The sequence below is a fragment of the Staurois parvus genome, unplaced genomic scaffold (assembly GCF_062004578.1).
Source record: "Staurois parvus isolate SC_StPar_1 unplaced genomic scaffold, SC_StPar_1.0 ptg001134l, whole genome shotgun sequence".
Classification (NCBI taxonomy): domain Eukaryota; kingdom Metazoa; phylum Chordata; class Amphibia; order Anura; family Ranidae; genus Staurois; species Staurois parvus.
Genome location: NW_028318930.1, coordinates 2,825,755 through 2,840,609, shown reverse-complemented (window position 1 = coordinate 2,840,609; position 14,855 = coordinate 2,825,755). Strand labels below are relative to the sequence as shown.

Here is a 14,855-nt window from a genome sequence, read left to right as displayed (position 1 = left end):
CTTGGGCCTACCTAGCAGGGAGCTGTGACACCGCCGTTCCTTCCCGCCTCGTGGGCGCCGCACCCTGTGAAGACGCCGAGCGTAGTGACGTCAATACGTTGACGCGTTTCGTCCGCCAATCACCGCAGACTTCGTCAGAACGGTGACGAAGTCTGCGGTGATTGGCGGACGAAACGCGTCAACGTATTGACGTCACTACGCTCGGCGTCTTCACAGGGTGCGGCGCCCACGAGGCGGGAAGGAACGGCGGTGTCACAGCTCCCTGCTAGGTAGGCCCAAGACCTTTTGAGAACTACCAGTGGGCTATTATCACAGCGGTTCGCAAACGGCAATCCTTCAGGGAAATATATCTTCCACCGGTGGCAAGTTATTTAAAAGCTTACGGCTGTTGAGATTTACAGAGCCTACATGGTGTTCATAGGGCATGTTGTATGGGCCTAATTTACCCTGTATACTCGGGGAATTTCTTGGAAATCCTCTAAGGAGGAGAATCTACATATATATATATATATACATATGCTATCCTATTCAGGTATTTTTTGCTGTGACATAGCTAGATCCTTATTAAACCGCAAATAACCTTCTCAAATTGAGCAATTTTTGGAAACCCTTTACTGGGTATATTAAATTCAGGTATCTACGGCCTGCTATATGCTATATACACACTATATGTGTTTGAAATTCACGCATCGTGTATACCTGGTCCCTCACCCCCATATGCATTTTTGGAAAAGCATCAAGGACCTGATCTTAGTTCAAGTCGACAGGAGTCTTCTTGATCCTTATTGATGGTAATATATCCACATCTTTATGTGTGTTTTGTTTTCGGGATTACCTGATGCCCATGTTCTACACATTTATTATCTTTTTCTATATATATCCTCAGAATCATTTGGTACTGTGGACCCTGTTCCATTTGGGGTGGCTATCCAGGAAGTCCCTACATTTGAAAGGCGGGTATGATAGTCTCACCTATGAGAAGGTAACAGTAGCATCCATTGACTATTGTGGAGGGAGGCCTGGTAAATTTTGGATGTGATTTGGTTTCCATATTGCTAGATACATACCATGTATTCTTGTGTTCCAGCTTGTACATTCCAGGAGGTCCCTGATCTATACTGGGAACACACCTACTGAATATACGGTTCACACAAATACTAAGCAGGAAACCTACGGAAATCCAGGATAACTATTCCATCATTACACCACTCTGCCTTATATGGTGCTCTGTTGGCTAAGATGACCCTTAATTGAAGACGCTAAGTGTTTTTAAACATGATTTTATTTTTTTCATATGTACACCGTGCTTATGTTTAACCTCCCTATGATCTATGTGATCAAATAAAGTATTGTTAAATTCATTTGAATTCATATTACTCCGCGTGGATCTTTTAGAAACCTTCTTTTTCAGATAGGTGTGTTCTTGTCACACTATCATATTGTTTAGTATGCTGTCCCCTGGGTTTATGTATCCACACTTGTACAAGTGAGTCGGAGAGGTGTTTATGACATTAACAATTAGTGTCATTTTTGGTGGCTTGCTTTTGCTTTATTGTTGTGACCTTCTTCCACATGTTTGCTGTGTCCCCTACATTTCTTCTCGCAAACAGGACTTCTTATGGCTTTCTTTCAACATTGGCCTTTATGGAAGAGTGACAAGAAGAAAGCCAAATTTGTGAAGTGCACAACTAATGTGGACAGATTCTCCCACCTGAGCTGTGGATCTCTGCAGCTGCTCCAGAGTTACCATGGGCCTCTTGGCTGCTTCTCTGATTAATGCTCTCCTTGCTCGGCCTGTCAGTTTAGGTGGACGGCCATGTCTTGGTAGGTATGCAGTTGTGCCATACTCTTTCCATTTTTGGATGATGGATCGAAAAGTGCTCCGTGAGATGTTCAATGCTTGGGATATTTTTTTCATAAGCTAACCCTGCTTTAACTGCTTACCGTCCGACCTATAGCAGAAATATTGCTACAGGGTGGCACGGATGCACAAAATCAAGTATATATACACGTGATTTTGCAGTTCTGGGTAGGGGGCACACACGAGCCGTGTGTGCCCTGCCCACACCGCCATTAGTGGCCATTTGCTGCATTCACCAACATTGGTGCAAACTGACCTCCTGAAACTTTCCAAACGGTAAATTACAGGTGTAATGTATTCTTGGGCTCTGCTTCAGAGGCTCTCTTATCAACTAATACACATTAGCCTCTTAATTTCCATTCTGAGCTCTTTTGCCACCGATATAGGTTTTTATTTTTTTCTTTGACATTTCTTTTTAGTGCAGATTTATTTGGTACCTGTGCTCTCAGGTTTGTTTATGCTATAGTCACAAAGAGTATATTTGATGTTCTAGACCCAGAAATTAATTGAAATCCATTGACAAACCATATTTAATATAGATTGACTTGTATTATTATCCTGTTTTAGTTGAGGTATTGTCTAGTATTCCATTCATTTCACTGTTCCACATTGTTAAGGCTGGGCTGGAGATTCACCAAGCTAGGGAATTCCTTGGCTGACTAGGCATAACCTGGGTAGGCCGAGAGAAGGTGCCTGCTTGTTCCAAGCCAGCAAACTGTTGGGTTGGAGAGGTCTTGAATTAAATTAGACAAAAAGGGAACAACCTGGATGGAGGCTACCATGAGACCCAGGACACTCCTGGAGAATCTCACAACAGGGAAATCTCTGACCTCAAGTCATGAGCTCTAGGAGAAAACAGTTTCTTATGTGGAAGAAAAACTTTTGCTTGGAATGTATCTAGGATCAGACTAAGTATTCCAGGTGAAAAAAATGTTTTAAATAGGATTCCTGTAAGCTGATCAGGCTGAAACATCTTAATTGTCCTGTGGATTTTTGCAGATAGCTGGGAGGAAGATGAGTCCGCCTGGGTGCCCTGAATTCTTAGTAGGGCAAGAAGTTGTTCAATGACCTTTGTGAAAACCCTGGGAGGAGAGGATAGGCCACATGGCAGTGCAACAAAATTTAATTGATTGTCTCCTGCTGCAAAGTGTAGAAAGTATATATAAACTATTATTCCTGCGCCAAAAGATTCCCACAGGTTCTATACTGCTGCTGTGCACTGTGCAAAAAACACAAACCACAATAAATAAATGAATAAACCAGCGCAAACATAGACCTCTACACACCATCAATACATAAAGTGCATCATAATAATAAAAAAATTAATAATAAAAATAGTGTAAGTCCACAGAAAACACCAAAAAGATTTGTCCGTGAAATATATATATATATATATATATATATATATATATATATATATATATATCTATATCTATATATATCTATCAAGTAAAAAAAATTTTTAATCAAGTGAATTTCTTCTTTCCCAAAGACTCTTCAAATACACCAAAAGAACTTCCACCTTCCACCCGTGAAACCAACATCAAATACACTCACCAGATTTAGGTGAATGAGACACTTTTTAGGAATTTAAGGGATCCTAAGCCCTCTTTGCTGTTCACTCTAAAGGGATCTTCAACGATACAAATAGGCTCCACCGTTCAACCAGGGAGAAAAAAAAAAAAACTTACATAGTGTGATATTGGCACTTAATATCGTTATTCAAACTAAGGATTATTACCACTCACATTATTTTCTCTTTCAAAAGGCATGTTTATTTAAAAACAGCATCTTCCAGACGCGTTTCGCCCCTCCCTCAGGGCGTTTGAGTCTTGAGAACGCCCTGAGGGAGGGGCGAAACGCGTTGACGCATTTCCGGTCTATACCCCATACGTCTGATGTCACTTCCGGTGAGTGGAACGCACGCCGAGCGGTGCGTTCCAGCGGCCATTTTTTGGGATCTGTGGAATGTCTTTCTCTGTATAGCTGCTGCTGTATCCTGGGCTGTGATGTGAGAGTTCTGAGGAGGCAAAAACAGTTTTCACTACTGGTTTGGAAGATGCTGTTTTTAAATAAACATGCCTTTTGAAAGAGAAAAAAATGTGAGTGGTAATAATCCTTAGTTTGAATAACGATATTAAGGAGTGCCCTCACTCCTAAGAGTCTGTGAGTCTGTTATAGTTTGCCTTTCCCAAGACCACAGACATCCCAGACCTGTTGGTTGAATCAGTGGTTTTAAGAGTACAAAATAAAGTTCAAAATTCTACCCCCTCACTGCTTTCTTCTTTCAAATCAACCAGAATCTGCCCAAGGACTGTCAAATTTGCAGAATGCCCTAAACCATTTCTTGTCCCAGAAGTAGTTGTGACAACACTCCTACAGGACAAGTTCAAAGAATTATTTTCAAACATGTTCACGATAGTAAAGCCCAACAGGTATTCGCCTTGTGGCTGGATCTAGGGGGGGGTGCAAGGGGGTGGTGCATCCCCCAAGGTTTCAGTTGTGGCCCACCAAAGCCAGGGTCCAAACCACCTAGGGCATCCTGTCCAAGTGCCCAATGCTGCTTGTCAACAGCACATCGGGATGGTGCTAGGGGGATGCTGAGGTGTGCTAAAGCACTTCCATCTCACAGAGATCACAGCTGCACCTCCTCCCAGTGCTTGCACTGCCCCCACTATTCAGAGAGGATGGCAGAACTTCCTCTTTCAGACCTTCGGCCAGTGTCTGGCCTCCTGGCATTCTCATGTAGCTGCCGGCTGCACGGAGAATAGAAGAAAGAAAGAAGAAAGAATTTATCCTTTTTGTCAATGCTTTCTACAGTTTGCAGCAGCAGACAATCAATTAAACGTTGATGTAGCTGCCGGCTGCACGGAGAATAGAAGAAAGAAAGAAGAAAGAATTTATCCTTTTTGTCAGTGCTTTCTACACTTTAAATAATGAATAAACCAGCGCAAACATAGACATCTACACACCATCTCCTTCATTGGCAAGAGGGCTTTGGGGAAAACTTGGTGGGCTTTGTGGTCAAGTCTTATTCTGAAAGGAAGGGCTAAACTCAACTTTTGAATTTGAAGCATGGGTAAAGCATTGAGGTGCTCTTCATTTTGAAGTAGAGACTTCTGAGGAGGCAGGGTTTAGCATTTTCTGTGGTGGAAAAAGGAACCTTCTCTCCTTTGACATCTTTAATGAATTTGTCAAGAACCTCACCAAAGAGTCATCTTCCTTTAAAGGGCATACGTGTGAGGTGTCTTACAGGCAGCCTTCACTGACCAGGCTTTGAGCCACAAGATACCGCAGATGTAAATCAGAGCTTTTCTTGAAATTTGTGTTATTACTTGTTCTAGGGCAGGGGTGGCCAACCTGCGGCTCTCCAGCTGCTGCAGGACTACAAGTTCCATCATGCCTCTGCAAGTCAGTAACTTCCCATCTTTGCAATGCCTCATGGGAAATGTAGTTCCACAACAGCTGGAGAGCCACAGGTTAGCCACCCCTGTTCTAGGGCATCCAAGCAAAAGAGCAGGACACAAGATAATTGTGGAGTTAAAGCATAAACCCGGAGTACAGGATTGTGTTGGTTGTTCATTCCTTAGTCCAATTAGCTGCAGTTCGACTGACAGAAATTGCAGCAATGGCTGGTTGCAAAGCTAGGCCTGCAAGCGTAAAGTCTTTAGGAGCATTTCAAACTTCCTATATGCAAAATCTTTGAATGAAGGAACATCTTCAGTTGGTACAGTCTCAGGGAGAGTTTTAGGACTGACCGCAAGCTGTATTTCAAGAACAGACTACTTTTGTGAACGCAATGGATACAGCTCAGCAATGATTTTCGGAAGGGTGATGTCCGAAATCTTTTTAGCATTGACCCAATTGTAATAAACTGCTGAGTATTTGTTCATGAACTGGGAAAGTTTTTGGAACTGGGAAGGTCTTTTTGTACCATTTTTGCATGGCAAGACAGGGGAGAGTCAAGTGCAACATTGTCAAGGCTTTTGTGCACAGTAGAAGTGAGAATATCCACATTGGCAAGCATATTGTGTGAAGTTGCAACATCAAGCGTATTGAAGTCTGGGGGTGAGAAAATTTCCAAAATCTAACCTAGCACCGCTTCCAAGTGCTCTTCATTACCTTCTATAGCAGCCTCTTCTAGGCAGGGCATATTGGGATCTGACTCAGGTAGAGACAGTGGAGCTGGAGTAGGAGTCTGGCCTTTTGGAGCCCTGGACAGCGATGGCTGTATTAAAGCCGTTAGTTGACCAAGGAATTGTGACATAGTTGCATAAAAATCTGCCTTAATCAGGGTCTGGGTTTCATTGGTATGGACCACAACCATGAACCTATATAGCATCCTGTGGCTAACAACAGGCATTTCACAAAGTGCCAAGGTGAGCACCCATGCAGGAACCAGTGCCTGAACCAACATTACAGGTCGTCCCCACAACGTGGGGCCCAGGTACAGCTCCCAAGTTTTAGCGAGGATGCACTATTCCAGATGCACTGCCTTTATTGGTGTATTAGACGCCAGCAAATAGTTGATTGAAGAATCCAAGGATAAAATAAAGTAGTTAGTCCAAGAGTGATTTCTCTATATGGAAGAAGAGGTCCATCATGTTAGGACATTTGCAAAAAATGGAGGACTCACAAAAGGGTAAAGTTAAAGGGTATATGCCCAGGGAGCTATGAATACTCAGCCTTTGTCCTGTTCTGCATGATTAAGATATAAACTATTAGCAGCTTGATAAGGCTTACTTTTTTTTGTCTGCTGTCATTTGTAGCGTGGTGTTAAGGTATAACAGTCATCAGCTTGTTAGGAAACCACACAATTATTCTCTCCTGTCACCTTAAATGCTAACACCGGACTAAATCCTATTTTTTTTTAAAGGGCGAGAGGCCAGAGTTGGGCTTTAAAGTGTTGCAAGTTCAAATCTCTGCAGCAGAATTTGATGAGACATTTGTGTGTACAGCCAAGAGCTGCCCAGGCACCAGACTTACAGTCATGGCCGAAATTGTTGGCACCCTTGATATTTTTCCTGAAAATCAAGTATTTCACACAAAAAAGGTATTGCATTAACACATGTTTTGCTATACACATGTTTATTCCCTTTGTATGTATTGGAACAAATATAAAACAGAGGCAGAAAAGCAAATATGACATAATGTCACACAAAACCCCAAAAATGGGCTGGACAAAAGTATTGGCACCCTTAACTTAATATTTGGTTGCACACCCTTTGGAAAACATAACTGAAATCAGTCGCTTCCTATAACCATCAATAAGCTTCTGACACCTCTCACCCGGAATTTTGGACCACTCTTCCTTTGCAAACAGCTCCAGGTCTCTCTTATTGGAAGGACACCTTTTCCCAACAGCAATTTTAAGATCTCTCCACAGGTGTTCAATGGGATTTAGATCTGGGCTCATTGCTGGCCACTTCAGAACTCTCCAGCGCTTCTTTGCCATCCATTTCTGAGTGCTTTTTGACGTATGTTTGGGGTCATTGTCCTGCTGGAAGACCCAGGATCTTGGACGCAAACCCAGCTTTCTGACACTGGGCCCTACAGTGCGACCCAAAATCCTTTGGTAATCCTCAGATTTCATGATGCCTTGCACACAGTCAAGGCACCCAGTGCCAGAGGCAGCAAAACAACCCCAAAACATCATTGAACCTCCACCATATTTTACCGTAGGTACTGTGTTTTGTTCTTTGTAGGCCTCATTCCGTTTTCGGTAAACAGTAGAATGATGTGCTTTACCGAAAAGCTCTATCTTGGTCTCATCTGTCCACAAGACGTTTTCCCAGAAGGCTTTTGGCTTACTCAAGTACATTTTGGCAAACTGTAGTCTTGCTTTTTTATGTCTCTGTGTCAGCAGTGGGGTCCTCCTGGGTCTCCTGCCATAGCGTTTCATTTCATTTAAATGTCGACGGATAGTTCGCGCTGACACTGATGCTCCCTGAGCCTGCAGGACAGCTTGAATGTCTTTGGAACATGTTTGGGGCTGCTTATCCACCATCCGGACTATTCTGCGTTGCAATCTTTCATCAATTTTCCTCATCCGTCCACGACCAGGGAGATTAGCTACAGTGCCATGGGTTGCAAACTTCTTGATAATGTTGCGCACTGTGGACAAAGGCAAATCTAGTTCTCTGGAGATGGACTTGTAACCTTGAGATTGTTGATATTTTGCCACAATTTTGGTTCTCAGGTCCTCAGACAGTTCTCGTCTCCTCTTTCTGTTGTCCATGCTTAGTGTGGCACAGACAGACACACAATGCAAAGGTTAAGTGAACGTCTCTCCTTTTTATCTGCTTTCAGGTGTGATTTCTATATTGCCCACACCTGTTACTTGCCCCAGGTGAGTTTACAGGAGCATCACATGCTTGTAACATTCTTATTTATCCGCAGTTGTGAAAGGGTGCCAATACTTTTGTCCAGCCCATTTTTGGAGGTTTGTGTGACATTATGTCGAATTTGCTTTCTTTCCTCCCTTTTTTTGTTTTGTCCCAATACACACAAAGGGAATAAACATGTGTATAGCAAAACATGTGTTAATGCAATACGTTTCGTGAGAAATACATGATTTCCTGGAGAAATATCAAGGGTGCCAACAATTTCGGCCATGACTGTATATAACTGTGCCAATGAGTCAGCATCTAAGCCAGGAAAGTAGATGCAGGCCCTGGATTATGCTTACTAGATACTAGAAAAAGGCATTGCCGGGGGGGTACTGTGATCTCAGTAAGGAGTAATAAATACAGGTTTGTGTTTCACATGCACATTAGCGAGCATGGTTGCACTTAACATGAGAAAATATCTAATGCTGGGTCCACCTGAATCAAAGCACCACAGATGTCCCATTTATATTGACAGATAGATAACAGAGACAGCTATGATGGTGTGTGCAATAAATGATCACCAGAACATAACACAGGACTTCTCTTCCTGGACATAGTCAGCCTTTGAAAACATCTTCCTACCATAGTCCGGGAATTCCGATGCCCCTTAAACACGATTTTAGAAGATGGTTGACGAACATTTTGCATATCCAATTCTTCCAGTTCCTTTCTCTCTTTCCTTCTTCTAAACAGTTCTTGAATTCGAGCTGCAGCAGATCTCCTACAGAACAAATACATTATTTCAGGAAACTAGTATTCTTCACCACCATAGCTACTGCTGTACTAACTGGAATACACTAATAAAGTAGTGAACTGTAATTGTTTTCAGGCATATTGCTTACATAACAAAAACAAATATCAAACTGCTTCTATTAACCAGTTTGTTGGTTGGTTTCAGTTGGCTATTTAACTGCTTATTAATCTTTAGCTTTCCCTAAGCAGCACTAATTAATTTCCTCCACTTGATTATTTTCCTGTTGATTTTTTTTCCTTTTCTTCATTTTAATTTTTTTAGGTTGAATACAAAATTGAATTTAAAAAAGGCCTTTATTTAACTGGTAAATAACTGCAATAATTTGCATTTTTTTTTCAATTAACAACAATCAAATTAGAAAAAGGTGTTTTGTCAACACATAACCCAGTTTATTTTAATGCAAAAACAAACTCTCTTCTAGATGTTGCACAGAAATGTGCTATGTCCCATTATTTTTGTGTTTTCCCCTGTAAGCATGAGGATGCAAGAGTGTGTGACATGCTGATCACAGGGGGCACCTGTTAAACAAAAATAATGGCACCATTTAAAAACACATCATCGTTATTTGATTACAGAAAGGAGAACTCTCAGAACTTTAAAAACGCTAGCAAAATATAAGATACTTAATGTTTCAATCTAATAACCCAAATCTTCTGTGAAATATTTCAAAGGAAACTACTAGGACAGCAATGTAGGAATAGCCACTACTAACTTCTAAGGCCAACATCAACTACTATCAGTGTTTACTGGTGGTAGACAGTGAAATAACCTATAAACTGCCTAGTGACAGTGATGTGAGAGCAAAGTCACCCTGAATGAGGGATTACCCTCATTAAATGACACAATTTATTTTTTACCAAGAAATGGATTGTCCAGGGCCATAGTTGGCATCATGTTCCCTAGGCAACCTTGCAATGGACGTCCATTTGTACTAGCTGCAGCCCTTGTGTCATATGGTTATTTTTGTAAAAAGTAATGGGAATTAGAATATGCATATACTGGAAACAGCACAGAGTATGTTCTATAAGCAGAGCAGCTTTTAAACTTTACAGACCAAGCAAGAGAAAGCAGAGATGATTTTTATGGTTCCTGAAAAATAAAGAACCTGCTGACTCCTCTAAACATCCCCTTCTGCCAACAGTTCTTTTGCTGAATTTAGTCATCAATGTCCAGAGGTGGACACACTCAAAATAAAAGAAAACAAATATATTTTCTGGAAAGACTAGATATGAAATGTGAAAATAATTTGGCAATTTGTGCAATCTATTTTAGACCACAAACATCAATTTGTGTGGGGATTCTCTCCCAATATCCACATTCAGTGTTAAAAGTGGAACCCAAAAATGTATTTCTGCTAAGATAGTACTTGATGTTTGGGACTGCTAATGCAGCACATCAGTGTTACATTTCCTACCCATATGGGAGTTAGCTCTACTGTATGCGATAATAAGCACCCTTCACCTAACAACAAACTATCATCAGACATCCATGATGATCCCAAGGGCATGTGGACAAAGGAATGTGGTTCACATGGTCATAACTTCGGATACTGTCTTATAACCGAAAAACATCTGGAAATTGGTCTCAATTGAGGTGCACTGTACAAATATCTAAGTCCCTTTGGACCCATTTTGCATGTTAGGCAAACCAAGGATAGCTACCCTCCATAAATCAATGATCTTCCAACCACTTCCTGTCTTCTACAATATCTAACAATACTAATGCCAACTTTTTCAAACTCCCTGGAGGTTTTGAAATCCAGGAGCAAAGAAAAAAAAGTGGCCATAGTTCAAATGGATCAATGAAATGGAAGAACGCCTAAGAAAGCTTGGTGCCAGGAGATGGAAAGTAAAAGCTATCGAGAAGGTAAACGAAAACTCTGCAAAAGCCAAAGGCAATTCAAAGGTTATAGTATGAAAGAGATAACTACAACTGAGATAGTGGGCCACTGCAGACTTGTTTTTGAAGGGGCATGTTCCATGGTTAATAGCTATATTCTTGTATTTGTGACAGTGCCTTGAAAAAGTATTCATACCCCTTGATATTTTCCACATTTTGTCATGTTACAACCAAAAATGGAAATGTTTTTTATTGGGATTTTATGTGATAGACCAAAACACAAAGTGGCACATAATTGTGAAGTGGAAGGAAAATGATCGAGCCCTCTCTGCCATGAGAACACAGTGATTATTGCTAGCGAATAGCAATAAACACTTGTAAAATCCAACAGGCTGGTTGTACCCAAGTTGATCGATCAACTTGGGTACATTCAGCCTGCCCATACATGGTTCGAATCTCGTCCGGCCCCTGCTGAATTGGCTGAGATTTAAACAGTCTATGGCCAGCTTAGGCCTGGCAGCCCTTGAGTTTGTACCTTCAAAAACAAGTCAGCAGTGCCAGTTTCCGCATTTCTATCATAGATTTATTTTAAATGTGTGCTATTTTATCAAAAAATTCAAAGCAGTGTGTTCTTGAAAATTAGTCTGCTACAAGTGTATCCCAGACTCCTCCTTTTGCCACCCTTTGCAGTCACTGCTTTGGTTATATTTTTGTCAGCAGAAAATGCTGGTATTCAAGTAAACAGGAAAATAAATATTGTACAGCAGGTAGCAGGTATGTGGCAACTAAATGAGAGACAAGGATTAATCAATAATGCAAGAGGGGCAGGAGAGATCACTAAAGTGCATTAAAGAACTTTTTAATGGTGTAGAGGATATTTTTGATATTTTTCCACGCTGCTCCTGATAAAAAAGGTAGAAACGGTTTTACTGTAAAATGCTAATCTTTAATGGCTGCCCACAGTAAATGTAAAGAAAAAAGGAAAAAAAAACACACACACCTGCATGTAATAGAGCTCATCTCTATAATACAATACAGTATGTATGAGAATGAAAAAGCACCATTGACCTAAATACCTGAATCTTAAATCAGTTTTTTTGGTTTTTTTTTTTAATTTTAAAGTAGAACTATGGGGGTTATAACCAGACAGATTTTTTTTTCACTTCCTGTCCCATAGCTGAACAGGAAGTGAGCGGAAACCCCTGCTCATTAAGGGAATCCCTTGGGGCCCCCCAGGTCCCCACAACTAGTGTCCCCATTGGCAGATTTCCCCTATTACTTTTCTGGGGACAACCCAAAATTTAGGATTTTTTTTACTTCCACTTTCAATAATACTGTAATGTTAAATAGGGAGGGTGATTCTCCTTAACAGGGGGCACAGACAACAATCAAAACTGACAGGGGTTTGAATCCCTCTCCATTCTATCCAAAACTTAAAAAAAAATGAAAAAAAAAAAAAACCTTTTGCCTTTAGTTATACCTAAATGCATTCTCTGCATTAGGGTAAAAAACCTTCCAAACACTACCTAAACACTTACCTGTCAGCACTCTCGATCCAGAGCTGTCCCTGCCGGCAGCCCCGCTCCTCCTGCATTTACAAGAAATAGAGGCAGCAGTGGGAGCCATTGGCTCCTGCTGCTGTCAGTCAAAATCTGTGAGGAGGCAGTGGGGGCAGGGTCAAGCTATTTATGCCTATGGACATGCACAGCTCAGCTTGTGAGTGAGCCCGCAGGAGTGCCCCATAGCAAGTGGCTTGCTATGGCGGCACACAGAAGAAGAGGAACCAAGAGCACCGGTGAGGGACCCCAGAAGAGGTTCAGGGCTGCTCCGTGCAATACCATCGCACAGAGCAGGTGAAAATAACATGCCTATTATTTTACACAAAAAAAAAAAAAAGCTTTACGATCACTAAATACATAAAAAAAAAAGTTCATAGTCGAGTCACTCCACATATTATAGGAAACAAAAAAATGATTTTATTAAGGTGAATATCCTTAACACATTGAATATATGTGGCTGCTCAAATCCAAGTGAAACTAGACTCCTATTATGACAAAAAAAAAATATTTTTCAGTTCATAATGAATACCCATCAATCCAAAATTTGGGCAGCAACATGGACCTAAGCACTACAAGTTCATCTGCTCCTTAAAGCTAATACCTGACAGTTTTTGAAGAGATCAAATAGGTACAACCCTCTTCTCCATTGTTTTTACTTCCCAACTTACTTTCAATAAGTTTTTCGCATATATTGCATGTTAAAACAGTATAAAAATGAGAGGCTGAATACATATTTAACAATGTACAATTCACGGGAGAGAAACATAGGCATTTTCTCAGAACAGAAGGTATAAAATAATAGGGTCATTTAAGTTCCATTAAGAATTCAAAGAAATCTGGTTTTGTTGCATGGTGTCCCAATCTGGGTGTAACCCAGAAGTTCACTTGAGAAATGTCACCAGCACACCAGGATCGATCTCCAAAAGGGGACCATAGCTTTATTCAACGATCACATCAGAATTACAGAATCAACGTTTCAGTCTCACAGGACCTCTTCCTCAGGCAAGTGAAGTTTCCTTGACCAATTGAGCTCTGGAAGATTTTACCTAGTTCATGACCAGGTATTTTTTTTGCTATATGGCACTGTGCTAATTTAACTGGTAATTGTGCGGTGATACAACGCTATACCCAAACAAAATGTATATAATTTTTTCACACAAACAGAACATTCTTTTAGTGGTATTTGATCATCACTGGGATTTTTTGCAATAAAAAAATGGGAAAAAAAAAAAAGAAACTTTAGGAAAAAAGCATTTTTTACTTTTTACTACAAAACATACCCAAAAAAAATGTAAAAAATAAATTATAAATTATATCGCCTACAACTATGGTATATATAGTGAATTTTTTTTTATACTATGAATGGCAGTGATGAGCCACTTACAATGAGACTGCGATGGGCAATGTGACACGGATGCTGGGGGAACTGACTCACACAGACATTACCAGTGACAATAATACAGTGATCAGGGATAATACTTTACACTGTCACTATACTAAAGATACTGTCTGGAAAGTAGTTCGCATCATGGGAAATCAAGGGGTTAAATGTGTGCCTACGTGTAATATGTGTAAAGTGTTCGGCTTTTGCCAATTTAATAATAGATCTCTTCCTCTGTACAGAGCTCATTCCCTCTGTACAGAGATGTGTGCTGATTGTCAACGAAGAGCTCTGGGCTGTGATTGTACACAGCCGATCAGCAGGTCCCGGGCATGAATCATTGGCGGGGACTTGACAACAGGCTCCCCTGTGTACAATCACAGTGGGTGCCGGCACGGGTGCTGGCGGGGGGCACGCATGTGCATGCCCTAAACCCTGAGGCAGGCAGCAACGTTTAGGTATGTTGCTTTGCTTGTGTGGGTCACTTGTCCGCAGTACACTGTGAGCGGGTGGTCTGTAAGTGGTTAAACACCACCAGGAAAGACCACTAACAGGTTGCTTATTACAGCCCTGTCAGTCCATATTTCATGCGAACCAAAGATTGAAAAATTGAATAAAAATGTGTTTTCCACTTTTAGCAATTTAAAAATCCATTTAACTTGCACTAATCTTTGTCAGGTTTCAGCGCTCTCACAATTTGAATGACAATTGCGCGGTTATACAACACTGTACCCAAACTAAAATTTTATCATTTTCTTCACACAACTAGAGCTTTCTTTTGGTGGTATTTAATCACCGCTGGGGTTTTTATTTTTTGCGAAATTAACAAAAAAAGACCAAAAATTTTGAAAAAAAACCCACATTTTTCTTTGTTTCTGTTATAAAAGTTAACAAATAAATAATTGTTCTTCATAAATTTAGGCCGAGATGTATTCTGCTACATGCCTTTGGTGAAAATAACCCAAATTAGGATGTATTATTTAGTTTGTAGGAAAGTTATAGAGTTCACAAACTATGGTATAGATCTGAATATTGATCAGTCCTGAAGTACTGACAGCCAATCTAATTTCAA

The 14,855-nt window shown here is 40.7% G+C and overlaps 1 protein-coding gene across 7 annotated transcripts in view; it reads right to left on the bottom strand.

Annotated features, from left to right (window-relative positions):
* Positions 1–14,855, bottom strand: part of DCAF6 (DDB1 and CUL4 associated factor 6) — a 144,393-nt gene that overhangs the window by 14,471 nt on the left and 115,067 nt on the right. For all 7 annotated transcript variants that reach the window (XM_089659190.1, XM_089659188.1, XM_089659192.1 and 4 more), the window contains one exon: positions 8,833–8,971. In XM_089659190.1, coding sequence (XP_089515316.1) covers positions 8,833–8,971 — 139 coding nt within the window. The remainder of the gene's footprint in view (positions 1–8,832; positions 8,972–14,855) is intronic.